This window comes from Suillus subalutaceus (assembly GCF_016647625.1).
Source record: "Suillus subalutaceus strain FC151 chromosome Unknown DFJ58scaffold_4, whole genome shotgun sequence".
In the NCBI taxonomy this organism is placed as follows: domain Eukaryota; kingdom Fungi; phylum Basidiomycota; class Agaricomycetes; order Boletales; family Suillaceae; genus Suillus; species Suillus subalutaceus.
Window position 1 is genome coordinate 313,157 of NW_024540253.1, and position 25,861 is coordinate 339,017.

Here is a 25,861-nt window from a genome sequence, read left to right on the forward strand (position 1 = left end):
TTTTCAGGTTTGGGCAGGTTTGGGCCTGACTGATGGAAACAGCGTTGCAGCGTGGAGACTGTCACTCTGCAATCAGTTATAGTACCTGCTCGGTTCGAAGTTCCAAAGTTCTGTCGTAATTGTCCTTGTGCACTGCCAGCTCCTCGAAGCTCGTTCATTGTTCGCGGAACAATGAGGATTCGTATGTGATATATGCTATGTACCGTACCGGTGATTGCAGTATTAGTCTTATTCTCCAATAAAGCAGTGTGACCAAGCTCAATAGCGCCCACACCCTTATTCTCGATCTCCTTGCCGACCGGGCTGGAACCCTATTGATAGTGCAAACCTTCGAGAAAAATAAAGTCACAAGTGGAACTCCTGAGTTTCGTAGGTGGCGACCGTCCTTCGTGACAACCGTGGGCCGTATCCAAGGCGTCAAAACATCTTTATAACTATGGCCATCTTACTTGATTGCCCATCGAAGACTATTCCCCCGACGAAGCACTACTACGTCTGAGATCGCCGTGTGCTTATGGCCGCTCTCCCTTCTTTCATTGAACTCATGGCTTCTCTAGGCATAGATGATACTAAGCCAGAAACTCCGAGCATAGTCAGGACTCGAGATCGTTCTTCTTCATGTTCTTCATGCTCTTCATTGGGCAGCTCTACTGACGGTTGGAGCCCCATCCGTTGTGCCCGTGACATTGACTCAGATAGGCGTCCAAGCGCTTCTCGTCGAGTCAGAGCAGTAAGATATTCACCGTACATTTCAGCCAGTGTGAGTACCTTCCTTCACCGATCTGTCTGTCGTCTCATTTTTTCTCGTTCCTTCCAAGTCTACTGCTAGACAAAGCAGTAACGTGTCGTTGACACACAGCCAGAGTGATCAAGAAGATTCTAGCAGAGTAAGAACGTCGGCTTTCCCCTCTCAAACCATTCTCACTGGAAAACAGTCTTCATCACCAAATCCTCCTTCGTCTCCTCGGCATACACGACGGCCTTCACCTCTTCATTTCTCCAAGAGAGAAAGGCCATCCATCACTCCAATCTCGTCATATGTTCGTCGCAAGACACCACAAAACTCGCCCGTCGTCCTTACTTTCGCTCAACGGGAGTACGTCGAGAGACCGGAAGTTATCACACCACCATCATTGATGCCAATGTCATTGCCCACCATCCCTCCAATCCCACGCTAGTTTCTGTTTGGATTAATCAATGGACATCTCCACTTCTATTCCGCGGTCTGATGATGGTACAGCTGGTGTACGATGTAGTTGCCGCGTATCCCAAGGAAGGCTTTATGGACCTTTTAATTCTCACATACACGCATACACAACTTTCCTTTGCATTTCGTCTCAGTTCCCTCGTTTCCTTCTCATAGTTGTCATAACTTCGCTCTTTGCTTGTGAAATTTTCGGTCTCATGACTACTGCATCTTGATCTTCGTAGAGAAATGTGTAGGTTTAGATGAATCATACGATTGAGGTTGGCTACGGAGGAAACAATCTTCCCCGCATTAGACATTTAGTCGTGATCATCTTCTTCAGGCCCAGGGCAACTCTGTTCCAAATCAATAGCATCTCCATACTGCGTCCCGCACCAGAAACAGTATGAGTATTTCCCCCGGAGATATTCAAGAAGGAGCTTTAAGCGGTCCCGCGGCTGCAAAAGATTTAAAATCAGGTACGCGTCAAAGAACAACGATTCCATTAAAAGTCTACTCACACCCAGCCGTAAGAAGTAAACTGCTTCCTCGATGACTTCTTGCGGGAATTGTTCCACCGTTGTGGGTGTTTCGCTGTCGTCGGCATCTTCATCTTCATCCAGTGAAGTAACCGGTAACAGGGCATCGGCTACCATTTGGGCGCGTAGGCGTGCCGCATGGGAGACATCCCCTGAGGCGGAGCGTAACGGGGATACTTGCAATGTATAAGTTGATAACGCATCCACGAGACCATTTGGGATAGAATCAGGGTTGTTAGGATCCAAACAGAGGACGTTGAACTATCGCGCAGAGCAGTGAATCTAGTATCCCCGTATACTTATCTGAATGAAACGCACTGTGATATCCGCCTTCTCATCCAGTGTGAGACATGTCTGTCGTGCAGAGGAAAGGCGTCCTTCTGCTCGCCGTTCTTCGTATTCGCGGCGGGCACGGTCCCGGAAGCTCTCATGGCTGGCTGCTTCCGCCATCTTCGCCATTTTTGCGAGGCGATCTGCGGCACTGGGTGACCGAGCACGCTTCCCTAGACCAATACCTTGCTTCCCTGCAATGATAAGCTATCGAGTCAGTTATTTTACTTCCATATGCAGGGTTTCGGCGAGGACTTGCCTCGCCATTCGTTGAGGGGCAATGGTTCAACCTTGTGTCGAGGTTCTCCTTTCAAATCATCTCCAAGATCCGCAGATTCCGACTGAGCCCTGGATGTACCCTGCTCAGACTCGTCCTCGGACAGGCTAGGACCAGGTAAGGGAACTGTGGTCTTTGGAGGGCTATCCTCGGTCTTTCCCAACGATTGCCCGACCTTGAACCCCATTTTCATCATGATGCCCAGTGCCTTGCTCCCACCTACGGCCTTCTCTTCCTCCTGTGCGCGCTCAAACAGGCTCTTGCTAAGCCCCTCTTCCCTGGACTCTTCCTCCCTCTGCCGCCGACTCTTCATTCGGTTCTGCTCATTCTTGACTCGAGACTGCTTCAAAGCTTCTTGGCGTCTCTGAGCATACGTTTTCGGCACAGACTCGGCTGCGACCTGGATAAGAAACTTGTCCGAGAGGTAATCATCCTCGTCGGCCATGGATTGACTTCCCAAGGTGGCCAGGGTTGGCAAACATGCCACAATTACTTACGCACACGTTCATTTTGGGGATCATCAATGCAATTTGAATGCAATAGCCATGGAAAAACTTTCGTAATCTTAGTAGACATCGCAAAAATTGACTGCAGCTGCAAGCGACTCTACAAAATTTGATGGAAGAAGGACACCAAATCGCCAGAATGAAAGCATGACTTGACTGGTAAACATACGCGAAAAATCATAGCGCAAGCGAGATGAACAACACTAAGTCACGATGAACTTGCATCGGAAATTGAACATGCGTTAAGTTAAGGTAAAGTCCACGGGACATGGGACCAGAGTCACATATGGTGTGATCAGGCAGCGTACTCGGCTTCGTCGGCCAATTCATAACGCGCAGAGTTGACAGCGATCTTGACAGCGATTGCACGACCGCCAACCTCCTTACCTTGAACAGCCTCGATTGCCTTCACCTGCTCCTCCTCAGTGCCAACATCGACAAAGCCGTAACCTTTGCTCTTCCTGGGTGTTCCCCACCGGCGACGAACCACGCGGGCGGAAACGACATTGACACCAGCTTCAGTAAAGAGCGCAGAGAGAGTTTCATCGTCTACGCTGAAGCCAAGGTTGGCGACGAACAGGGTGGTCTTGGAGGGCTCGCCAATGGGGTCCTCACCGACAGCGCGGGGTGGACGAGGAGCCCTAGGCCTCCTGACGCGAGGTTTCCTGGGAGCAGGTACGGCAGCGTCAGGAGCATCTTCGGCAGCAGGGGCAGCCTCCTCGTGTAGCATTTCACCTTCCAGAGGAGTGGCCCTACGCCTGGACTTGCGCTACAAGCGAAATGAATTTTGATGAATCACTGCGTGTCAATTACATACGCTATTCTTTTTCTTTTTTCTCTTGGGCTTAGCTGCTTCGTCAGTGCCCAAAGCAGCAGTAGAGGCAGCGGCATCCTCCGCCTTGACTTCGCCATTTGCCTCAGCGTCGGTGACTTCACCAGGGACGGCCTTGGCACCGCGCCTGTTGGGTCTCCTCTTGGCCCTTCTCTCCTTCTTTTCTTTGTCCTTTTGGTCGGCTGGCTTGGCAATCTCGACGATGACCTTGCGGCCATCGAGCTCCCCTAGATTGAGGAGGTCAACAGCTCTTTGAGCAGCCTCTGCGCTGGACATTGCGACAAAGCCATAACCTGTGGATCTGGGACCACGCAGGATGACCTGAGCTGTGATACTGTAAAGCGAAGAGAAGTTAGATTTTGCGGTATTAAAAAGCTGTGCGGGAACATACATGTCGCTCTGTACGGGGGCAAAGAAAGTCTTGAGCCCTTCATCCGTTGTAGAGTACGCAAGATTGCCAGCGAAGACCTAAGTTATTATAAGAATGTGAGGATTTTTGAAGAAGCAATAGAAAAAAAGGATATAGATACTTTGAATGGGGGAACTTCTTCGATGACATACTCTTGCGCAGCCGGAGGCACGCCATACTCTGTAACCTGGGCGGCTTGGGCGTCGGACATTTTTTGAGGGATTAGGCGATTGGGATGAAGGATGAGCGCAGTGATGAACTATATGATGAACCGGTTTCAAAAGTTGACAGTTGAAGAAAAAGAAACCGTTTGAGCGATTTTAGACGCTGCCCTTTTTAAATCATTACAAACACGTTTCACAAATGATATTATAACTTGGCGCCAACCTCGTGTTTTAGCCTCGAGGTACTGTTCGGTTCAATATTACATAGTGCGCTTGTGGGTCTAACGTATTACAATAATCTACTCATTTACTATGATCGACCTCATCGTTGAACACGACGAGCTAATACTACGACGGTGATGAATTCTGTCAATGCCATGGCAATTGATATTCGCCGTGCGATTGCTTACATAATTCAATCGTTAAAATGTGGTCTTTTTTCGCCATCTGCATTGTTCATTCAGGTTCTTTCATTCAACACGTCGAGCTTACGGCTCTTCCTCACTCATTTTAGACCACTCTCTCTCAATTTCCGTGTTTATACCTTTATATATAAACCATCCGTCTTAAAGACGATTCCCTCAGTCTGCGTCCCGAACAACGACTAGAAAAAATGGCCGCTCTCAAATTATTCAATCTTCTTGTCCTGGCTTCAGTCGCTCTTTTTGCACTCGAATCTGGTCCTACCTCTGTCAATGCCTTGACTACAGATCGTTCTCATGTCGCTCGTTATGCTAGTGGCCATGAGGCCGTAGCAGCGGCAAAGAAGAAACGTAACACCAGTAGCTGCAAGCCTAAGCCAACAAATGCCAACACCACTACGGCAAGTACTCCCACTCCGTCTTGGTCTTCGTCATCGTCAGCTGGAGACGCTTCTCCTTACACGTCGGCACCCTCGAGCTCGAGCACTTCTATCTACGTTTCCGCAACCCCTACCTCTACTACCCCCACTCCTACCCCCACTTCTACCCCCGCTAGCACTTCAAGTGGCAAGAAGTGGGGTTTGGCCTGGCCTAATGGCGATACTGACTACCTATCCACCTTCGCCGCCCTTTCCAATGTTGGCTAGTACGTACTTGAAAATTTCCTCTCATAATTTTATCTAATCATAAATAACACAGCCTTTACACTTGGAGTCCTTACTTACCCACCGACCTCTACGGCCTCAAAGGTATTCCCATGTTATGGGGTTATGACCAGGTTTCCGACTTTCAAAGCTTGGTTGTCGCTGGCTACGCCAACTACGTTCTTGGCATGAACGAGTGCGTTCCACAGACCTATATTTAACTCCAATTTTGATGGTCCTGATTTTTCAGGCCCAACGAACCCAGCCAGTCCAACATGAGCCCCTCAGATGGTGTTGCGCTCTGGCAGCAATATATCAACCCGTTGAAAGACGAAGGCTACTACCTTATCTCCCCTGCTTGCACCAATGATCAGACTGGTCTCGACTGGATGGCCAGCTTCTTCCAAGAATGCTCTGGTTGCCATGTTTGTCTAAATCAATCATAATTTGATCCCCCTTCTGATTTTTTTTTGCAATTAGGTTGATGCCGTCGCCTTCCACTTCTACGGGACTGATGCTCAAGATTTCATCTCTTATGCCACCCAGCTGTACAACACATACAACTTGCCCATCTGGGTTACCGAGTTTGCTGACCAGGTATTTAATTTACACTAATACATCAAGTTTCCTTAGCTGACATATCCTTGAAGAGCTTCAGCGGCGGTGCACAGGCTACCCAAGATGAAGTTTATGCTTTTGCTAGCACCGTCGCCAACTTTGTTGACAGCACTTCCTGGTTTGAAGTTGCCTTCCCCTTTGGTACGACTGATATTCATTTCCGTGCCGCATTTGCTGATTTGTCGCACGTCAGGCGTTATGAGCGACCTTCAAGGTGTCAACACTGCCAATGCTCTCCTTTCCAGCGATGACACCCCCACTTCTCTTGCCTACAACTACTTTGGCTAAGGTATATTGGTCTTGATCATGACTAATAATACATAGCCCGCGGGGTTCAGGCTTTTGGACCTATCAGCTTCGCTGTATTCCCGGTTACGATACCCTTATATCTCATGCCACTTGGATTCACTTCATTCTACTTATCGTTTATCTCACTGTTACCCTTGTCTAGTCGCAAGCTTGATGTAGCGTGCTGGTTTCGCATGTCGCCGTGCGACGCAATTGACTGGAAAACTCGCGCTTTTGTTGAACAAATGCAGACTTTATATCCGCAATTAGATGTACTGTTTTTTGTAATGGCGTGCAAATGACTGAGCGAGCCTCAGTGACTTTTTTTTGCGATTGGCTGGCATATAAGATATCAGTGTTAAGCCTAACTGGTTGGTTGCTATGTACATCTCCGGGGCAGGTCAGGCCGTCGCGATCAATTTAGACTGTTCTACAAAAGGAAACAGCGATCAATGTTGAGTCTCACTCTCATGCACATTGCAGGTTTGGACATTTTACCTCTTGCAAGATTTCAATCAAAAGCAGACCTAGACCTAGCCTGGAACGCTCTGGAGGGCTCTAGATTGCATTTCGAATGTGATTTCACTAGTTGCAAATTGTGGTAAAATATCGAGACCCCCGCTGTGTCAGTGAGTGAACGGTGAGCGCACACGTGTTTCCAGCGACGGGATCCCGTATACGGGGCACCGTAAAAGGGTCAGCAGGTCGGCCTTGTAAGTCCGACATCGCGTATATAGTCCTCTTGCCCGAATAATGCAACCGTAGTATACGACATGGTCAAACATTTACCGCCTGCAGTTAAGCACCTTCTGACGCTCCGTAACCCAGAAGCTTGGCCAAGTCCCTCTCTTGGAAAACTTCATGGTGTGTTCAACCGTACCCTAAACGAGGCAAAACAGAGAAACGCTGAAAACGGATGGCTCGTCCTCTCGGTACGTATGCCTCTTGCGAAATTGCTCTTCTAGCTCCATTCAAACGGAGATAACAGACATGCACACTCCTTACCACCAACAGACCGTCTTCTGTTGGCCACTTGTATCGGTTCGTTACCAGGAGTGATCCAAACTTGCTTGAATCGCGAAAAAGCCTTGCGGAGGTCGTGTACAAAGCTGCCCTCATGCGAGAAGCCGCACTAAAGAGCGTCATCTTCGTTGGCGTACCTCGAGTGAGTGTACTTGCATGAGATTCAGAAGCTTGATGACCTCGGATACTTGCGCCGCCGAGGTCAGGTGACTCAACGTAATTTCAGACGATTCTCTCCTTGACGGGGCTAAAGGACGCACTCGAAGAAGACGTCTACGCCGCGTTACGGAAAAACTCCATCAGGTACGTGGTATCTGAACACGAGGCATCGTCCCAACGTTATATCTTTTTTTTTTCGCAAATTTTATTCAGGGAAGCAACTCCGCAGACCATCGAAGCGACCGTCGCAAGGGGCCAAGCGTTGTGGAATTCAATTTACCAGCCTCATGCGGTAAAACTGTATAATAAGTTAGGGGACCTTCATCCTGATTTCATCAGTACGTTCTTGATTCCATTTACCCCATGTATCAACCTCGGTGTAATAGCGCCTCGAGTTCTATTTTTGTTACACATACTACAAATACGAGTCTGATCCACTTTTACAGGGTTTATCATTCAGGCCTACGGTACGGTCCTGTCCCCCTTGCCGCGAGGGGACTTGGAGCAAGGAAACCTCACCCGCGCTCTTGGATCGGTAGTTGGCATCGCTACTCTCCGTGCCGAGACCAGAGTCGGACCTCAGCTAATCAGCCACGTTTTCGGTCTTCTCAAGGCCCGCAATGAGGAGAACTTGAACGACGAAGACAAGTATTTATCAAGCGACGAAGGCACCGAATGGGTTGTACGTACAATAGATGAGATTGTCGACGCCGTAACATCAGAAGAGGCGTCCCTGGCCAAGGGGAAATTGTAGATACGATACGTAGGCGTCATTTGGACTCAGATTGCCATATGAAATCAAATGACGGTTTGATTATGGCGCCTTTGCGCAGTGATTGTAGGCGATTGGTAGCACAATGAGGTATGCTTGCATCGTGCACTTACACGTGAGTGCCGGAAACGCGTGTTATCGATCATCGAAAGATGTCAAAGTCGCTGTAGATACTGCGCCCCCGGCTCGTTCGGAAGGAAATTTTCTCTCGTATGAAATGGATAGCATTACATGTATGGAAGAGTTCGACAATGATACGTACAAAAGGAATATGGGCCAATTTACAGTGTGAATAAGATTGCTAACATGCGTTAAAAATGACATCAAAGACCAAATGCCTGGCAAAATCGGTATAGCATGGCGGTCACCGTGACCGTGTCCATGATTGGGGGATGCATCTGAAATGGGGAAAAATAAAATTGAGCCCTCGCGTAGCGAGTAGGGTAACAAGTACTCACGATGGTAGCCGCTCCAGCATTTCGCAGAAAGTGGAGCTCACCATAGACATCCCCAATTTGATACCGCGTTGGTCGTGTAGGGCGGAAGACTGCAACGATATTTCCAGCGGAATCTTCCAGCTGCGGAGGCAATAGTTAGTTTTAAGTTTGCCTCCGGAGGACAAGATATCAACACTCACTACAACATCAGCAGAGCCGGGGGTCTGCCGCCAGCGGTATGTTAGACCATCGGGTGCGTTGAATATGCGTGCGCCCTATGGATATTGTAAGCGATATCGCAATCAAACATTTGATGCAACTGACCGGGTAGCGTGGATCCGGGCGAACCAAGTCGGACATCGGAACTGTATTCTGAGGGAACGCGGTCAGAACAATGGGATCCAAGGACACCATGAGTTTTATTGTACCTTGCCGATCACTGCACGGCCGAGGCCGCCATTCGATGCCCATTCCAATTTTGCGACGCGGTCTTCCTTGTTAGCCCGTACCGCTCGCCAGAGGGTAGTAGTACTCTGCCCACTAGGGGCTACTACAGTCTAAGGATGTCGATCAGGGTCCATTTTGACCTATGAGCGTTGCGGAGCTGCATACCGCAAAACGATAGACAACACCCCAGGCGTTAAATAGTTGGCTCTCTCGCGGATCCTGGCTGGTCCACGAAAGTACTTCGTTTGATGGTGCTGCCATAGCGTAAACAAAGGAAGAGCGTTGTCGAAGTTTGCGAGAGTAGGTGTTGGTTTTTGCCAGGTGCTGGGGAGTCCGACGTTGAAAACCCGGTCTTTTATATTGTGGAATAGCTTGATAACATCCGCATACCCCTCTTGTTTTTCACTTGATCGCGAATATTCATCGACAACGTGGACTTGTGACAGATAAAGATGAGGACACAACAAACGTGTAGACGAGGAAGCGTGGTGTCGTTATGTGGTCTGGAGACTTGTCTGTGGAGCAATGGTCCGATGCAGCAACTCAGGTCGAGGCCGACATGATCGAGGAACAACACGCGTTCAACACACAAGCGCTGATTCCTCTGAGACAGGTAGATTAGCGTCGAGAGGTCACCCGGTATGACACATTCGACCTTCTATCTCACAAGAGCAAAAAGTTCGTTTATACACTGAGTCACCGAAGGATCAGCAAGCAGTCTGGCATGAGAAGGTTGCCGAGAATACTCATGGAACGCACTAATCAAAGAAAGAAATAAAAGGACGAGGAGATCTTCACCAGTCTACACGCGGTAAGGAAGCCTCTCCAAATGGCAGGTCGGATACATGACATTGGCGGTGGAACTAGACCTGAGAACGTGTCCTATGAATGCGGGATAGATGCGGTTAAACCTGACCGAGGCGTGTCAACAGCATGGCGGGAAATCCCATAAACAGGACAAAGGTACTAGTGATAAGCCCATGACCTCTGCTAAACGCTGCGGCAAAAATACCGCCTATGCCTGAGGATGGAGGGGGTGGAGGAAGTTCAAATAAAGTTTCATGAATTCTGAATTAGGCAACCTGGCCTGGAGTTAATGGAGCGCTCGCTAGAAGACAACCTCGGTTTACGAAGACCGGAGAGTCCTTGTTCAAATGAAGAGAGAGAAGCGTAATTTAAGGTGAATGAACTCAACCTTGCTCAAGTTGCTCCTCGTTGCATCAGGCACTTTCCATTTCATCTCTTCATTACACGATGTAGATTAGTGAGCATCCAGTCCTTTGACTTTGGAGTACGTCCGATCATGGCCTATCATACACATATCGACTGGGGGATGCGGTGGCGACCCCGTGTTCTAAGGTCTCAATGAGAGATCGCATGTCTTGATTCAGATTGATAAGGTGCGGCACGCACGAGTCGAATCTCGATCGTAAGCCCATCAGGAGAATAATGCAACACCACCAGTTGCGTACCTTTCCTGTGACAAGAGGTCACGGCACAACCTGTAAACCCAAACTTCTTGCTGTGCCAATAACAGTGCTTGCAATCGACTCGAGCTTCAAGTGCTTGAGATGCGTATCCTTGGATTTAATTTTTGCAACTTCATACACGTGTTTGAGACTAATTGTTCCGGTGACTTCATGACCAGGTCGACCAGTTCCCTTTTCTATCCCCGCAGTTTTTTTCAAGAGGTAGGTCGTTGGTGGTGTTTTGGTGATGAACGAAAAAGTGCGGTCAGGCTCGACGGTGATTAAAGTGGGAGTTGGAACCCCAGGTTCGATATGCGCAGTTCGCGCATTGAACTCCTTGCAGAAATCCATAGATTTTACACCACGCGCACCAAGCGCCGGACCGACGGGTGGTGTAGGTGCAGCCTTTCCCGCAGGAACCAGGATGCGCTAGAATAGCTTTATTACTCAAGCGAGAAACGTTGCAGAGAAGTACTTGCCACCAGCTGATCTTTTGCCTTCAGAGCCTTGGACATTGACGCGTTGGAAGGAAAGAAGAACTGGATATTTTCCGAATTCGGTCGTTTGACCCAAACAGTCACAAGCACAACTGCCACGCGTTACTTATCTACAGCTAGGTCATCGTAGTCGACGCACGCACGGTCATTCGGTAATCTACTCATGCATCCCCATGACCCTAAGTCTTCTGGAAGCTCAAAGAATATCTGACGATTTTAGATGCAGTGTCCTTCTTACGACGTACTACATGTCTTCTGACCTAGGAGGTCGTCATGTGCCAGTGTGTCTGCCAACTTCCAGTGCATCTAAGATTAATACCTGGCCAAGGGAGCAATCTACCACCATTTTGGAGACGTACATCATCTGATGTTGGAATCCTCACATCAACCCTCGGCAAATGAATATACTCTCCAGCTGCGCTACAGCCTCCTTGCAGGCAATGGTGAGGTTAACGTTCTTCTATGACTTAATTCTTCTATACTAGGTTCCCTCATTCTCGAGCCGATCAATGCTTTTTTTGTGCGGAAAGAGCTCACAAACATACTACTGGATCATCGGTTGTCCACATGCGGGCTCCGTCCCGCTGCTTTGGTCATCCTCTTCAAGTTCATACTCCTTCAGTGGGCGAATACAATTATTATCGCTCGGATCAAGCGGAAACGATGTATTACTAACCCCATACATGTTCTGGGTCAGAAGATAAACGCATGCGCAATCTCACGCACGGATGGACCATTGGCGAAGTGGGCCTGCGCACGGCTACCTTGCCGTCTCTTTGCTCTGACGGCGGTGGCGTGTCAGAAGTTAGCGCCGAACGATCGTATGCAACAAAACCTTCCATTACTACAATTCAAGTTAGGTTTGTCCCATTTGATGTATCGTTTCTCGAGGTTCATCACATGCAAAGTGTTGATCACCTCCGTTCTATTCGCAGATTTAAGATCTAAACTGTGAATGGTTGGCAGAAACATTGGTAATAGAATAAACATGCGTAGTTTGCCAGGCTGATTTCTGTGAGGTATCTACGAGATTGCGCCTCAGGGTGACGAAGAGGACGGAGGGACAGCTAACTATGCAAAAAGTCGTTCAAAAACGTCACCACACCGTCACCAAAAGTCACAACGTGGCCATCTGAAACCACTGTATGCACGACCTCTTTAGTAAGTTGGCTTTGCCTCCTCGTCACAATGTTCTTCGTTTGTCGGAGTAAGAAAAAACTGCCGTTCGATAGCAAAAATGAGTGTACCTTGACGTTACGGAAGTCCCACAGGAGAACGGTGCCATCTTGATGACCACGCACAAAAAAGGTGTGGTGGATACTGCCTTTCGTGTATGATTGCTGAAATTTTGCCTTAGTATTGCGATATCCAAATGTGCAACATGGAGCTTTGTCGAAGCCACCCATCCTGCGGTCGAACATCGACATCTGATGATCGAGATGTCGGACCTGCAAAGCCTATCAAAGTCCAATTCTACAAATTAAGGGAGCATCTCACCTCCAGCAGCGTTAAGTGTGGTATTTGGGGGTGAACATGTATTTGGTTGACATCGTTAGAGACCTGGGCTGCTCTAGGCGTGTGCGACCGGGTAAGGTCCGTAACATATAGTTTCTTCGTGTCAGAAGACACGAGGGAGTTGTCGTTGTGGCGATAGGCCATCGCGGAGACGCCAGAATCTAGAAAGATATTAATTTTGGTGACAGTCGGCTCTTCTAGAGATTGCGCATCGGCGCTCCACTTAAAAATCCGTCGGTCATGACCGCCTGTAAAAAATTCAATGGAGCCAGCTGCCGCATTCATTGCGGCGAGGCACCTTACGCCCTCCCCGGAAGGTCTTGACATCCGAGGAGAGCTGACATGCGGCAAAGGTCGCGAATTCACTCTGCGAGGAGCTTCCGTCTAACGGACCATGAATGTCTCGTAACACGTAAATGCAACACACGCACAGTAACTGGAAGGAAACTGACTTGACTTGGCCCGCTATTGAAGCCAAGAACAACAGTGTCACCCACAATACATGCATCTTCCACATGTTGTTGGACTCCCGGGTTAGGTAGAGAGTTCAGAGTGAGACGGAATCTGATTAGTTGAAGTGAAGATGTGACGAGGCGGAGATGGCATCGGAACTCACTGATCCCGACGACTGATGAACTGGGCGTCTGCCCGCATACTTATCGCAACCAATGGTAGATTGTCAGAAGCCGGGATCAACAACCTCCTGGAGCGCCCATATGGAGTCTTCGGCAGCGGCACTCGTTTAAGCGCCGGCAGTCTAACGACTTCCTGATCTGTACTCGATTCCGACGACAGTGAACTCGCCCGTTGCGATCGCCGCGATTGCAGCGAAAGAGTGCTTCCATGTCTATCCTCCATGGATGTCGTAATGCCAGAAGTGTGATGCTCATTTCGTTTACCAGGTTGGGACAATACACTACTGCGTGCAGCTGAGGTGCTTCGTTGACTAGCGGGTCTCTGTCCTCGTAATACACCAACTGTTCGCGTAAGAGGGGTTCCGACTTCAGTTCTCGACAACGAGGCCTCTGCAACCTCGTCAACGTCCGCAGGCTCATTAGATCTATCATCATCAGAGCTGGAAGCCACGGAAGAGCTTCGCATACTAGACCACCAGTCTCCACACAATTCGGCCATTGCTTGGTCTCGGCGCGAAGAAACTGCTCTTGACCTCGATGAATTATCTATGTCCTCGGATGAGGAGATTCGCTCATCGTCAGAAATCCTGTCGTGCGCAATTGTTTCACTCTTGAGCCGAGCATGAGGCTTATGTGAACTTTCTTCCGGGTGCTCGTTTTTCGTCATCTCATTGCCTCCAGCAAGTTTGCAGGAGATGATTTCGATTTCGGAAGATCCTGCGGTATGGCTATTATAGGTAAGCTATTGTGCAACCCATCGAGTTGTGTAAGTGCATCATACCTCAGGTTCGTATAACGCCGCACTGCGTCGGCAGGTCCAGATGTTGAAGTTTGCAGTTCAGGCAAGGGTGGAATACTGCCGAGCGATGTTTGAGAAGCAGACAGCTCCGAACTCAGACTCGGTCCCGATTTGTGGTTGTTCTCGATACGAGGGTCCGAGACCCTATCAGCTCTGTCACTCAGTAGTTACGTGTGTCTGAAGAATACATACCAATGCATCACAATGCCGTCATCGCTTCGCACGAACCCAAGGTCAGCGCTCCGACGTGGACGAGTCTGATCAGTGCAGACTCACAAGACCAGTGGCAAGCCAACAACCCTTCGACCCTGGGCCAAGAGGAGATGCTGCCTCTCGCGGACCATTGTTTCAAAGTCTTCATGGCTGAAAGCGGAGACTCTAGTGCCTGGAGCGTACTTTATTGCCTCGACTCCGTAAGTCGCTGTGAGTGGGAGGGGGTGAGCGTAGGGCATACACCCATCTAAATCAACGCTTTCAGATTTATGGCGTTTCACTGGTCCTTGTATTGGAGAGCTTGATCTTTTGAAAGTAAAACTTGAAGATATGGCCATGCGGGAGAATGCTGAAATGTTTTGGCTCTATGTTTAAAGTACTCGGCCAAATTGAGACGAAGATAAACAAGTATACATACTGCTGATGCGAAATCTCATCCTCAAATCATCCTAGGTTGAAAATACTCCCGGCTTCTGAACCAAGTCTCTCTGCATGAGATCGGATGGAAGATCGACAACCCAATGAAGTTCGTTTAGATCGAAAGGGAAAGTCCACCGTACCCGCTATCACAGTTGCTCGTCGTGGAGGGCACCGTGGATCCTTCAGAGGCTTTGGTACTAGTCGAGGTCGTGCGCCATATCGCCCATTCAATCAAAGGAACTTCGTCCCCCACTCTACCACGTCTCCTGCGTGGAATCATTCGAACAAATTTTCCTCAGTCTCTTCATTGAATACACCGAGTAGTTCATTTGATCATGTTAAACAAGAGCATTTGGGCCATCTAGAACAATCGAACTTGCGCCCACCCAAGCGAACGAAGTTTAATTCCCAGCAGTTTTCCCAAGGGGAGTCTCAAGGCTCAGAGAAACACTTCCAGAGGCGAAGATTTCCCCATACCAACCTTCCTTTACCTTCACAATGCCCGAAAGTCATCTCTGGCGATCACGAAGCGCAGACTGTTTTCTCCCCTTACAAAGCAATGCACGACGATTGCTCTGTTCCCGCAAAGACCAGTAAAGGTGAATATCAAAATATCCTAAATGACAGTTATTAATATACGGGCTTTTGGTTTCTTTGTGTAACAGCCGTGCAACGCGATTTGCCTAGTGGTAGGGCGCATATTGTTCGAAATAAGTCCCAGTATGATAAGAGTGCGAATAGCACTCAGAAGGTTGCAATGGTGACTTATCTGTACTCGATCATGATTAACTCCCTTACTGAATCGCAGAAAAAGGGCTGTGATTCTGGATACGGCGAGGAGACCCCTAAAGTCAGTCCTATCGTGGGTGCAAGTAGCTCAACTCGAAGACTGCCACAGCTAGCGAAATCTTCTACGCCCTCGTCATCGGAGGTGGTTCTAGGCTCCTACCCAACACACATAGCAATACCTCGAAAAAAGAGCTCCGCTATACCAGGCAAGCAGAGAGCCTTTTTATCTCGAGTTGTAGCTCCTCCAGAAGAGATCATCGACCTTACTGTTGATCCTCTGGACACACGTGTGATTATTCCTCCTCCCACACCGACGCGTTTCTTCCGCTCTGGAGTCCTAAAGATAAAGTCGGTGTCTTCTAAAGCACCATCAGCAACGGATGTCACTTCTGCGGCAGAACCGATTGTTTTACTCGATAGTGATTCCGATGATATTGACTCACTAAGGGATCTTATCAGCAGAGATGGCAGCACGGTTGCGAAGTCTCGAGAAGGACCAGTTCAAGCATCCTTCGAGACGCTAGTCAACGGCCCGAACGAGATTTCCTCCTCAGTTCCCGCTTTGGTGCTCAGCCCTGGTCCTGGTCCTTCTCGTCTTCCTCTCGACACCCACGATAAACCCCGCCGCGTGCTCAGCGCACACTGGAATTCGTCTCTTATAACTGTATCTATGCGCGGCTTCGTTGAGAGCCTGGGTATGCCTAACCTGGTACTCCAGCATAACCTGCGTAGGCCAACTGCCCCAACTCAAGAGTCCGTTGATGATGCGTGTATACTTCATGCGGGTGATACGTCAGTCGTCGTCCTGGCTCATGCACGTGAAGAGAAGCAAATCTCGTACTTGACATCTCAAACCTCCAGGGTAAGCGTCCGCGGGTGTTCATTATCGCCGTTTAAAATTATTTAAATTATAAGGGAACAAATTTTCGCGTTGTCGATCGACCTTGGAATAAGACTAAGAAGGGGGGGGCGAGTGTTGTGTCGACAATGATGCAACCACTTATGTTTGCTAGTGGAGGCCATGATCATGCCGTTCATATTTGGAATTTCTCTGAAGATTTTATGGGCGTCTCCTCGACACTTTTGGCAATCAAGCACACATCTATGATTCAGTCCCTTCTTCCCATTCGTGATACTAGTCACAAACTCATATCCGCTGGTGCGGATTGCAATGTCCATTTATGGGACCTATCTTCGGAACGTGTTGTGCATACTTTCAAGACATCCAATTCTCCGTATCACGCACATAAGACGGAATCACCTTTCTGCACCTTGCTTGAGGTGCACATGGCAATTCATTGTCCAATATGATTATATTTCTAACGTGACCACAGGTTGGCCATCGAGATCTGCAGTTCGAGCTCCGTGACCATCGTATGGTTCCGGAGCACCCGGCTGAACGCTTCGGCTTTTTCACGACTGAGTTGCATGGTCGTTTCATCAAAGGAGATACTTGGTCTCGCTTTTTCGCCTCAGGAAGCCGTAATGGTGATGTGCGTCTCTGGGACTTGCGCAATGTTCGGAAACAACTTGCATCTGTATGTTGTTTTTACCTTATCGTACAGGTTTCGTTAATTCAACTTCAATTCACCGAAGGTCTCGTGTTTCAGCAATGACCAGGTGGTGCAGGTGTTGAAGACGGAGTCTGACCTGTTGGCTTTTTCAAAGCGTGGTGATGTGATGACATTGAATCACACATGAGATGATGAAATGTGACTCTAACCTTCGCAGTTCCAGCAATGTGCATCATTTTATTATTTAGTTTTATCCCTCTAATTGTCTATTGTCGCATACTAGTATAGAGCACGGCTATTGGAACGATAGGCTTGGAGTACCGCGTGAACATATCGTTCACCCGCAATATCACAAGGTCATTGTTTTGCTCCGACGTTCTCCGAACAATGTCAGATCGTTCCCAGCTACGGCGAGAAGTCGATGCAGCCTATACTGTACAAGTGAGGGCCGCGACGAAGGTGCGAATAGCAGCAATTCTGCATGCTATTCGTTGAATCATAAGCTAAAGCAAAAATATTGAACAGGGAGCAGCCCAAGCAGGAACTTTCGGTGTTGGGGTCGTTACGTTTGCCCATTATGCGTGGCCACTCTTCCGGTGCGAGTGACGACGGATGGCTGCACAGTAACTTACACATCGTATGAAAGACGACAGACACTGCCATTCAAAGCATTCCTGGTCTCCGGATGTGAGTGTGCCAAGAATCCTCGTTTCAGGCAGCTACTAGTGTACCACTAACTCTTCCTTGCAGTCACCATGGCTGGTCTGGTTATTGGGGCAGATAATGCCCTTTTAACTCACGAGGCAGAAAGGCGGCAGTCTGAGCATGCTATTCGCCGTGAAGCCAGGATAGACCTTGCTCGCCGAGGGCTCATCGGCACAGAAACTGAAATTGCCAAGTGGCGAGCAGAAAGGACTCGACAGATGGAAAAACGAGCAAACAACGGAAATCCTCGTGACAGCTCTGAGGCTGGCTGAGAGTCCGAAGGGGAGTGATCATCAATACGAGATGTAGAGGAAGCGCGTTTGAAGACACCTCAACGGTCTACGACCCGCGACGGAGACTTTCTAATATCGGACTTGAAGTTGGAGTGGGATAACACTGAGTGTGATTCTGCTATCAAATACGAGGGTAGATGGCCGGACTATATACATTTGTGAGTGGCTCGATGGACGAACTGAGAATCCGCAAAGGAAGGCGAATGAAAATAAAGGCGTGAAGGCAGGGATGGTGAAGATGTGAACTTGAAGCTGAGGTGATGTTCTAAGGGTTCTGAAGTCTGGTATTAGTAATTAGTTAGAGGACTAAAACTTAACGTAGAGTAAGAATAAAAGAAATACATATCCGACGAATCTGCATGCGGCCGCGGGGCGCAGCTGCAGAGGGATGAAGTTCACTACCTCCTTTCAAGATATCGCCAGACTTCGCGTCAAATATTGTTTTATAGATGAAGTCCAGATACAGCAGTTCTCTGCAGGTATTGCGTACTAATAAGCGACAGTGCCGTGGATCAACCGTGGATGTCCAGAAAATGGAAAGATTTACAATCCAACCTATGTCTACATTGCTATTGCGAGGGAGCGTTATTACTACGCATATTCGGCTTAATGCCAATCTCCCTGTGTAGACGCTGGTTGCCCATGACTTCCTTGTTGACCCCAATGAGAATGATCAATCATCTGTGGAGGCCGAGGAGGCGGGCCAGGGAAATAAGAATGATTGGCGGGTGGAGCATTTAGTGATGAAGGGGGAGCATGAAGTTGTCCGTGACGCGGCAGATCGGGTGGGGGCGGAGGCGGCTGAGGGAGGGGCTGATATGCAGGCTGCACTGGATGATATCCCATGGGAGGCTGCGGGAGGCTGGGCCGTACTGGGGACACATTTGAGTGCGGCTGGGCCAGTGAAGGAGCATGGGATGCTTGCGACTCCCCCTGCGGCGATGGATGCCCAGAATGGGGCTGTGCGGTGGAATGATACTGGGCTGGAAGGGGTGGCGGTGGTGGGATGTTTTGGTAGGTCGAACCGTTTGGAAAATTAGAGGGGAGTGGGCTACGCGCATTCAGTGATTGAGGGAAACTTGATGAAGGAGGTACAGCCACAGAAAGATGGCGAGTCCGTGGTGCATTATTAGTCATCTGAGGTTGAGGCAATGGTCTCGAACCTCGTGACGTCGGGATATGCTGGGAAGTAGGTGCGTACTCGTGAGGTGGTGATGGCGATGTAGGTGCATACGTGTGGTATGTCTGAGGTGATGGTATGTACTCTTGTTGTGATGGAAAGGCGACAGTTTGTCCATGAGGATCTGAATATTGGTATTGATCATGAGTGTGTAGCTGCGGCGTGCTGAATGAATGTGAAATCCGATTAGATGCATTGGGGGGAGGTACCGGTGCGACAGCAGGTGCTGGGAGAGGGGGGAGAGAAGGATGGCCAATCTGGTGAGGTGGCGAGTAGTTGGCGGGACCTGGAGGGTAAGATGGAGGGACCGGTAATGGAGGTCTTTCCGGCGCTGAGAAACCGGATGGCTCTGATGAATACGATGTCATTGTTCCAAAAGAAGACGGGGCTGGTGATGGTATCGGCATGAATCCTGAAGAAGGAGCCGGCAAGCTAAACCGCGGTCCAGCGTGTCCTTGTCGGGACGGGGGTGGGGGAGGATGGTTGACAGTCGAACCACTCTCATAAGGAGGGTAGTATGGAACGGGACCTGAAGGTATCCTGGATGGTGAGGTAGAGGTCGCTCTCCCTCCATCGTGCGAGATCGCCAATGTTCCGTTATCAAGTGTATGCTGATCATACGAGTGTGGATGCGAAGGCAATGAACTAAAGCCCGCAGATGTTGAGGGACGTATCGTTTGTGTGGGCTAAGTCACCGATCATGATGAGACCTACACCACAGAGAAGGGAAACACACCGGAAAGCTCTCCCGTCTTCTGGGATCCATGACACCTAACTCCCCAAAATCGTTGGCAAGCTGATCGGCAGGTGATGGCGATAGGCGGTTCCTTTGCTCATATGCGGGTGCATAGAGTTCTGCTCTCGAGTGTGATGAACGAACAGTAGACGGCAGATGGCTGTCAAGAACGCTGCCAGAGACAGAAAGTCGGGAAGGAGTCGAATGTGCGCTGGACCCGTTCAAAGAAGAGGTACTGCCATTGGCTGGCACGAAATTTCCCGGACCGCCGTAATTGCTATTACCAGTAGCTTGTTTCGGCGCAATTCTTTTGACCGGAGGAGGTTCCTGCATACAACCTCATGAGATGATAGAGACAAGCAGGCCAGGAAATTGACAACATACATTTGACCAGAAAGTCAGTTCAATGTACACCTCTCCCGCGTATTTGTCCTTATACATAAGTGTGAACCACTCTGCCAAAAGACTGAATAAATCAGATTGAAGACAAGTGCAAGTCCCAGCTTACCATCCGTTTCTCCCTTTGTGAGAACCTCTGTCAAGTCGACCACTGCCTCTCCGATTAAGTCTGGTTCCCGGGGATCATCTGCATAGCACTGAAGCCTCATCGAATTCCCACCCTTTATCTTCTTTGGTCGACCCTTCTTCGGCGGAGGGGGCGGCGGTGTGTCCGTCAATTGTGAATTCATTGCCAGCTCATCGTCGGTCGCCTCGTATACAGTAAAGCGGAATTCTTCGTCCCATTCCGGATGTTGACCACCCCGTTTGATGGCCTTCGTACGACGTTTCTCTTCATTCAAGAACGCGCAGCAGTATGGTGCTTGCTTTCCTATATGCCTCTTATTGGGTAGATTTTTCTGCTCGCCATGTTAGAGAGAAATATAAAGGCCAATAGAAAGTTGAACTCGATGCGCACCGCTTTCAAGACAACAACAATTAGTGTTCCGATCTCGCGCGAAGCCAGCGACATATAATCAATATGAAGGAGAGAGGAGGGAAATGGTTAAGGTTGAAGGAAGAATGAATCGTAGAAATGTCTACCAGTTGAACATGAAGCGTTCTAGTTGATCGCAGTAATGACTCAAGAATATGTAATAGTGGTGGCTGTGGCTCAGCATCACATTTAGCGCCAATACCATCTTCAGGTTAGCTCACTTTGCCGCAGCACAATGCGCGGGTTCATTGCTAGACAATGCTAGTGGACGGCATTGCATCATATTAGACAAGATTAACAATATCTAGGTGACTTGACACGATACAGGATCACTGTCCAGGTATGTACGACTTATTATCCGTAAAGATCAGGTGGGGCTTTCTCTGCGCGAGGTCCAGAAGCATCTCAGAGAAATAACTATTAGCCCACGCGAACCAAGGGCGAGTATAGTCTGATACGTTGTAGATATTGATCGACTCGTGGATCAAACCCAGGCCGCCAGTGTTCTATATGCGTAGTCAGTGGCATGGGAGAATCAATACCTTCCGAAACCCACATTAACAATAGTGTACAACGAGGTCAAGATTTCCTCATCATCACTGGTACCAAATATGTTGGTGACCTGAGACATGGGCCTATATTGAAACGATCAGACCACTAAATCTCAAGCCCCAATCTGCCAATCATTACCAAGGGTTCCAGACATCTATGTGAGGTCCACTGCCTTATGTCAGAAATAGACACTCATTCTTCCTTGACCACACTCACCCAATGCCACTGAAACTTCTGCCCCTAACATAGTAAGGGTTTCCGCGGGACATGAGCATCTTCTTGGTCTTCACGTAATCAGGGTGATTCATGTCGAGGAAACCAAGGTAGGGAAGCGACAAGAGAGACTATTCAAGGTTATAATTTGCTTCAAGACAATGGCATTTGATACCTACCGGAACGTTTGCATCGTCCATCACATAGCGCGAACCCAATCCTAGTGGAGTTCTTCACAAGCGATGCAAAGACAGCTGTCGAAGACATACCATTAGTCTCGTATGCAAAGATGCCATCAACAACCTGGGATAAACGTATCAGTGAAATGCAGACCTTCTGCTACACTCAACGTACTGTGTGTTCCCAGACAGCCTGTTCTATTGTTTTGCTCCAGTACTTTGCCCGACTGCTAACATTAGGGGCCACACCAGCGTGGTCTAAAATGGTAGCCAGATTGCTTAGCTGAACGCTCAGCATGGCATTGGCTGGCGTAAGGAAAGCTGGAAGCGAGGAACATGATCAGAGGAACCGGGTCGCCTCCGCAGAAGCTCACCAAACGTGCTCAAGTCATCGGAGGGTCTGTGGTGTGTCCCGACCATACCCGTATATCCTTTAGGTTCACCATTTCCGCCATTGTTTACTGCACCAGCAAGGGAGCCTGCAAGACCTGTCCAGTTGTAGTAAGAGATGAAGTTCCAATCAGCATCAAAGGAAGCTCGAGACTGCTCATCAATGACACGGAGGATCTGGTCAATTGCGGCGAGCCCTGCGCTAAGAATGAAACTCCAGTACAACAAGACTGGATAAAAGACAAACATTCTGCATTCATCATGGATGCATCCTTTGTTGCTTCATAGTAAGAGGAGGAAAGCTTGATGAAGCCGCACAGCGAGTCAATTTCGTACTGGAGATACCGTATAGGTCAGTGCTCAGAAGACGATGATTGTCAAGACGCAAACCTTGCACTCAAACACTGTTTGATTATCCACAGGGCTATACAAAGAGAATCACTGGACGCGAACCACCAAGATGAGCGAAAAACTGACGGGTTAACGAGCACGCCAAGAGCCCAATTATTGACGGAGGGTCCCAAACCACTTTCAGGGGGAGGTTGGAAGGCACCACAATAAGGATACTGTGAAACATAGCGGGCTTCGTTATTAATCACAGCCTTGACCAGGTTGGCAAGGTCGGCGTCAACAGAGAGAAGGGTGTGATAATGAGCAAACTGGAAGAAGAAAACTCTGAACACATTGTAATTGCAAATTTTGGAGAGCGAGTTACCTGATTGCCAGTATCACGTAGCCACTGCGCACTTCAAGCGGCAGTGAATATCAATATGGAATATGGAATTCAGGAAAGGGAGAAACGAACGTGATATCCTGGACGCAACCATCAATATGTTATTCATATCAGAGGCAAGCAACTCACCCCAGTAATGATAAATGCCAAGTTCTCCCTCTTCGGCAGTTAGAACGCGTAGAGAACAGGCACCTTCGCTCATACCTCATTGTAGTATTTCACAGTAGTATCTGCTAGAGTTTCATGAGTGTCCATTGTTGCAGCAACTAGGGTACGTACCGAGGGTATTTGGGAAAGTATTCTCAAAGAGACGCGCCACGTCAGGGTCTTTCAGACGCGACTTCATATCCAGAATAACTTTCTGCGGATAACTGCCCAGTCACACGGTGTCCTACCAACATAAAACGCGTCATACCTCCACTGAAGTGCTGTTGAAAGTTCTGCATGCGGGGTCGGGCCGCATGTAAGGCAATCCCAGAGGACCAGAGGAAGGATTCCCTTGAGGACTCTGCGCTAATGAGAAATCTAGTCCCGGCCATCTTGGAGTCACTTACCTGTGCGTAGGTAGTGTAGTCTGGACAGTCCGCCTGGGCTGTAGCAGCTACTAGGGAGATGGCAATACTAGTAGCAACTCCAAGTCCTAACTTCATTTTGGCTGCGCCCCACAGATAACCAAGGCCATAAGGAAACGTTCGAGAACCGACATCCCAGCTGTCGTTAAGGCCGTTTATGAAGTTGCCTAACAGCATAATCTAATTAAGGCTACGCGCTTGGAGAAGTACCAGCATGCACTATGTGAACTTGCGAAGCGCGAGGGTTCGTGCACATGACCAACCCTGTCATAATCTGAACTAGCTATACTACGGTCAACAGGGATGTGCCGTGTGCACTGTGTAGTGGAAGACTCGGAAATATCTTATAAGATTGTATGGTTGCTACGTGGGGCAGCGAGCAAATGTGTAACAATAATTTTCAAGTTGATGTACAAGATGACAAGAAGAATGAGATGCAGAGCTATGCAAATGAGTGTGATATGCATGCCAATGATCAGAATAACGTCAAGGAGAGTGGTAACTGCAGTGTATAACATGAACGAAGAACATACATAAAGTAGCAAGAAGGAAAGCTGCTGTGACACCCGATTGGATCTGACCCTGGCAGTTCTCAGTGATCAAGAATGAAATCGATATCACCTCTCACGTATTCTAATGGTAGAGGAAAACATTCAGTTGGGAGTCCACCGGCATACGCTCATGAACATGCCTTAGGTTTCCGCTAAGGAAAGCACGCGAATTGCTGTAGATCCTGAAGCCCGGCCAAGGGTAGCAGGAACATCATGATCAACAGATTCGGAGGATTCATCAATCACTGTCTCCTTGGCCGAGTCGTATTCGTCGCCTGTGGCAGGCGTCTCAGGTGAGGACACGTCAACTTGATCCGGTCCGTCCGAAGAACTCTTTTCTTCCAGTGAGGTTTCCAAGCCACCGTTAACTTCTTCTTCATCCACGCTCCGAGGTCCGCCAGTCTTGGTACTATTGGTTGTCCACAAGCTCTTGCTGCCCATGCTTATGGGGCCCCCTGTCCCAAGAATTCTAGCACTCCATCCACTAACCTCACTCTCCCAACTTCCTCTCCGTGAGCTCCGTGGACGAAGAGCACGCACGCTGGCATCTACGTCGCGTTCTACATCAGCATCTTGGCGATCATCATCTCCGAGCACAAATTGGCTCATGACGTCGCCTTCTGCATCTGCGGTAAAGCTGCCCTCTAAATGAGAAATCGAGTCTCCACCTCCGATAAGTCCCGACCGTGCAGTTGAACCCGTAAATCCCATTGTCAAACGTTGACCAGGAATGGCATAAGCTGAAGAAGCGAGGGTTAAAACAGAAGCATTATCCAAGGGTGGAGAAGAGGGACGAGGATTGTTCCTTGGATGATACGCGGTATACAGAGGGGCTTGTAGTCCATGCATGTGAGATGACGGGCTTAGTGATACCGGCGTGGATGAGCTGAAATTCAGGGAGGAAGGTGGGCGAGAGGATGATTGAAGAGAGGGCGGGAGAGCAGAGAAGGTAACGGATGCACCACTGCCTATCAACCCACTGTTTGTTCCAGTGGATGATGTCCGTCCATGGGGAGGAAAACGAGGATTAGCTTGGGATACCGGTGTAATAGGAACTTGTGCTATGTGTCCTACTCCAGCAGGACCAAGGTCAATGCTTAGTACTGTTGTTGGTTTTGTACTTGCGGCGATACTTCTAAAGGTGCGAGGATTGGATAGATACGAAGAAGAGGAGTGGGATAGTGAAGGAGATGGAGGTGAGCTGGGGGGGATAGGTCGAAGAGAGGCATCTTCATCTGCTTCGAGAGCGCTTGCAGGAGACCAAAAGGAGTCGCGAGCTAGTGATGAGCGATAAGTCGACGCGTCAAGATCTTCATCGTCTGAATGTATGAAACCGACGTCCAAATCACCCTCTCCATTTAGAGAAATAGTCTTTCGTTGAGATGTGGTATAACCATTTCGACTGCCATTCCCAGCTACTCCCTGTCTTTGCGATGAACTCGGAGTGAGCTGTGGCAACGGAGAAGATACCGAACGACTATTCGACCTGGAATGAGACGTGCTTGTACCATTCTTGCCGTTTGGAGCCTTCTGTGAGTTGCCCTGTACAAACGCGTTTTCTGAAATCCTGCTCGGCTTCACAGTACCAGATAATTTGCGCTGAAACCAGTTAATGATAGGTTTGCTAGAGCGATGTGGTGCCTTCTTAGTGTAAACCTGTTGAGGCTTTGTCGCAGGCCACTTAGATTCAGTGGCATTGGGTGGCTTGGGCTCAGCTTTAGGCTGGACTACCAACTGAATCGGATCGCGGGGAGCGGGCTTGGAAGTTGTCGGTTTGGATGTGACTTTGACGGGTTGAGGTTCTCGAAACTTGGTAGGGGCCATTCTCGTCGTCCGCAGCCACAATCAATATTTAAGGAGCGAGAATGCAGTAGCGCTTAGTACTTATGTAAAAGAAGCACCGACCGTATCCGAGTCAG

The 25,861-nt window shown here is 48.9% G+C and overlaps 12 protein-coding genes across 12 annotated transcripts; 5 read left to right on the forward strand and 7 right to left on the reverse strand.

Annotated features, from left to right (window-relative positions):
• Nucleotides 1-336: 336 nt before the first annotated feature.
• On the forward strand, nucleotides 337-1,342 carry DFJ58DRAFT_319063 (uncharacterized protein). The gene is made up of 3 exons (XM_041379820.1): nucleotides 337-760; nucleotides 819-887; nucleotides 936-1,342. Exons 1-3 carry the CDS (start codon nucleotides 515-517, stop codon nucleotides 1,176-1,178), a joined length of 558 nt encoding a protein of 185 aa, XP_041250244.1. The 5' UTR covers nucleotides 337-514; the 3' UTR covers nucleotides 1,179-1,342.
• Nucleotides 1,343-1,506: 164 nt separating this feature from the next.
• On the reverse strand, nucleotides 1,507-4,290 carry DFJ58DRAFT_836357 (uncharacterized protein; the record flags this gene model as incomplete). The annotated part of the gene is made up of 9 exons (XM_041392296.1): nucleotides 1,507-1,644; nucleotides 1,708-1,986; nucleotides 2,044-2,249; nucleotides 2,414-2,784; nucleotides 2,834-2,896; nucleotides 3,147-3,607; nucleotides 3,656-4,004; nucleotides 4,062-4,138; nucleotides 4,201-4,290. 9 exons carry the CDS (start codon nucleotides 4,288-4,290, stop codon nucleotides 1,507-1,509), a joined length of 2,034 nt encoding a protein of 677 aa, XP_041250245.1.
• A 336-nt stretch (nucleotides 4,291-4,626) lies between these two features.
• On the forward strand, nucleotides 4,627-6,548 carry DFJ58DRAFT_757948 (glycosyl hydrolase catalytic core-domain-containing protein). Its single transcript, XM_041388245.1, has 6 exons — nucleotides 4,627-5,311; nucleotides 5,365-5,505; nucleotides 5,560-5,734; nucleotides 5,790-5,906; nucleotides 5,960-6,068; nucleotides 6,121-6,548. The coding sequence occupies exons 1-6, from the start codon at nucleotides 4,857-4,859 to the stop codon at nucleotides 6,213-6,215; spliced, it is 1,092 nt and encodes a 363-aa protein (XP_041250246.1). The 5' UTR covers nucleotides 4,627-4,856; the 3' UTR covers nucleotides 6,216-6,548.
• Nucleotides 6,549-6,914: 366 nt separating this feature from the next.
• Nucleotides 6,915-8,233, forward strand: DFJ58DRAFT_757951 (uncharacterized protein). Its single transcript, XM_041388246.1, has 5 exons — nucleotides 6,915-7,147; nucleotides 7,204-7,380; nucleotides 7,465-7,541; nucleotides 7,611-7,735; nucleotides 7,844-8,233. Exons 1-5 carry the CDS (start codon nucleotides 6,989-6,991, stop codon nucleotides 8,149-8,151), a joined length of 846 nt encoding a protein of 281 aa, XP_041250247.1. The 5' UTR covers nucleotides 6,915-6,988; the 3' UTR covers nucleotides 8,152-8,233.
• Nucleotides 8,234-8,476: 243 nt separating this feature from the next.
• DFJ58DRAFT_319162 (uncharacterized protein) lies at nucleotides 8,477-9,636 on the reverse strand. The gene is made up of 6 exons (XM_041379821.1): nucleotides 9,219-9,636; nucleotides 9,035-9,163; nucleotides 8,931-8,978; nucleotides 8,807-8,881; nucleotides 8,628-8,747; nucleotides 8,477-8,567 (listed from the first exon to the last, which is right to left on the reverse strand). Exons 1-6 carry the CDS (start codon nucleotides 9,312-9,314, stop codon nucleotides 8,493-8,495), a joined length of 543 nt encoding a protein of 180 aa, XP_041250248.1. The 5' UTR covers nucleotides 9,315-9,636; the 3' UTR covers nucleotides 8,477-8,492.
• A 528-nt stretch (nucleotides 9,637-10,164) lies between these two features.
• On the reverse strand, nucleotides 10,165-11,058 carry DFJ58DRAFT_757958 (ribosomal protein L11, RNA binding domain-containing protein). Its single transcript, XM_041388247.1, has 2 exons — nucleotides 11,002-11,058; nucleotides 10,165-10,951 (listed from the first exon to the last, which is right to left on the reverse strand). The coding sequence occupies exons 1-2, from the start codon at nucleotides 11,035-11,037 to the stop codon at nucleotides 10,544-10,546; spliced, it is 444 nt and encodes a 147-aa protein (XP_041250249.1). The 5' UTR covers nucleotides 11,038-11,058; the 3' UTR covers nucleotides 10,165-10,543.
• A 1,028-nt stretch (nucleotides 11,059-12,086) lies between these two features.
• On the reverse strand, nucleotides 12,087-13,392 carry DFJ58DRAFT_650321 (uncharacterized protein; the record flags this gene model as incomplete). Its single annotated transcript, XM_041381574.1, has 5 exons — nucleotides 12,087-12,212; nucleotides 12,267-12,446; nucleotides 12,517-12,918; nucleotides 12,966-13,098; nucleotides 13,151-13,392. The coding sequence occupies 5 exons, from the start codon at nucleotides 13,390-13,392 to the stop codon at nucleotides 12,087-12,089; spliced, it is 1,083 nt and encodes a 360-aa protein (XP_041250250.1).
• A 1,223-nt stretch (nucleotides 13,393-14,615) lies between these two features.
• DFJ58DRAFT_757968 (WD40-repeat-containing domain protein) lies at nucleotides 14,616-17,268 on the forward strand. The gene is made up of 6 exons (XM_041388248.1): nucleotides 14,616-15,200; nucleotides 15,267-15,361; nucleotides 15,416-16,252; nucleotides 16,306-16,671; nucleotides 16,725-16,928; nucleotides 16,987-17,268. Exons 1-6 carry the CDS (start codon nucleotides 14,684-14,686, stop codon nucleotides 17,089-17,091), a joined length of 2,124 nt encoding a protein of 707 aa, XP_041250251.1. The 5' UTR covers nucleotides 14,616-14,683; the 3' UTR covers nucleotides 17,092-17,268.
• Nucleotides 17,269-17,291: 23 nt separating this feature from the next.
• Nucleotides 17,292-17,881, forward strand: DFJ58DRAFT_650366 (uncharacterized protein; the record flags this gene model as incomplete). The annotated part of the gene is made up of 4 exons (XM_041381578.1): nucleotides 17,292-17,363; nucleotides 17,430-17,500; nucleotides 17,551-17,591; nucleotides 17,655-17,881. 4 exons carry the CDS (start codon nucleotides 17,292-17,294, stop codon nucleotides 17,879-17,881), a joined length of 411 nt encoding a protein of 136 aa, XP_041250252.1.
• Nucleotides 17,882-18,313: 432 nt separating this feature from the next.
• Nucleotides 18,314-20,919, reverse strand: DFJ58DRAFT_319249 (uncharacterized protein). Its single transcript, XM_041379822.1, has 5 exons — nucleotides 20,735-20,919; nucleotides 20,327-20,675; nucleotides 20,203-20,273; nucleotides 19,819-20,145; nucleotides 18,314-19,768 (listed from the first exon to the last, which is right to left on the reverse strand). The coding sequence occupies exons 1-5, from the start codon at nucleotides 20,786-20,788 to the stop codon at nucleotides 18,509-18,511; spliced, it is 2,061 nt and encodes a 686-aa protein (XP_041250253.1). The 5' UTR covers nucleotides 20,789-20,919; the 3' UTR covers nucleotides 18,314-18,508.
• Nucleotides 20,920-21,002: 83 nt separating this feature from the next.
• On the reverse strand, nucleotides 21,003-23,654 carry DFJ58DRAFT_757976 (Six-hairpin glycosidase-like protein). The gene is made up of 18 exons (XM_041388249.1): nucleotides 23,374-23,654; nucleotides 23,235-23,327; nucleotides 23,099-23,180; nucleotides 23,024-23,049; nucleotides 22,949-22,978; nucleotides 22,892-22,899; nucleotides 22,802-22,832; nucleotides 22,564-22,745; nucleotides 22,477-22,510; nucleotides 22,334-22,421; nucleotides 22,071-22,283; nucleotides 21,872-22,017; nucleotides 21,787-21,820; nucleotides 21,697-21,737; nucleotides 21,521-21,648; nucleotides 21,443-21,472; nucleotides 21,309-21,387; nucleotides 21,003-21,258 (listed from the first exon to the last, which is right to left on the reverse strand). The coding sequence occupies exons 1-18, from the start codon at nucleotides 23,566-23,568 to the stop codon at nucleotides 21,082-21,084; spliced, it is 1,617 nt and encodes a 538-aa protein (XP_041250254.1). The 5' UTR covers nucleotides 23,569-23,654; the 3' UTR covers nucleotides 21,003-21,081.
• DFJ58DRAFT_757978 (uncharacterized protein) lies at nucleotides 23,644-25,820 on the reverse strand. The gene has a single exon (XM_041388250.1). It carries the CDS (start codon nucleotides 25,764-25,766, stop codon nucleotides 24,084-24,086), a length of 1,683 nt encoding a protein of 560 aa, XP_041250255.1. The 5' UTR covers nucleotides 25,767-25,820; the 3' UTR covers nucleotides 23,644-24,083.
• Nucleotides 25,821-25,861: the final 41 nt, after the last annotated feature.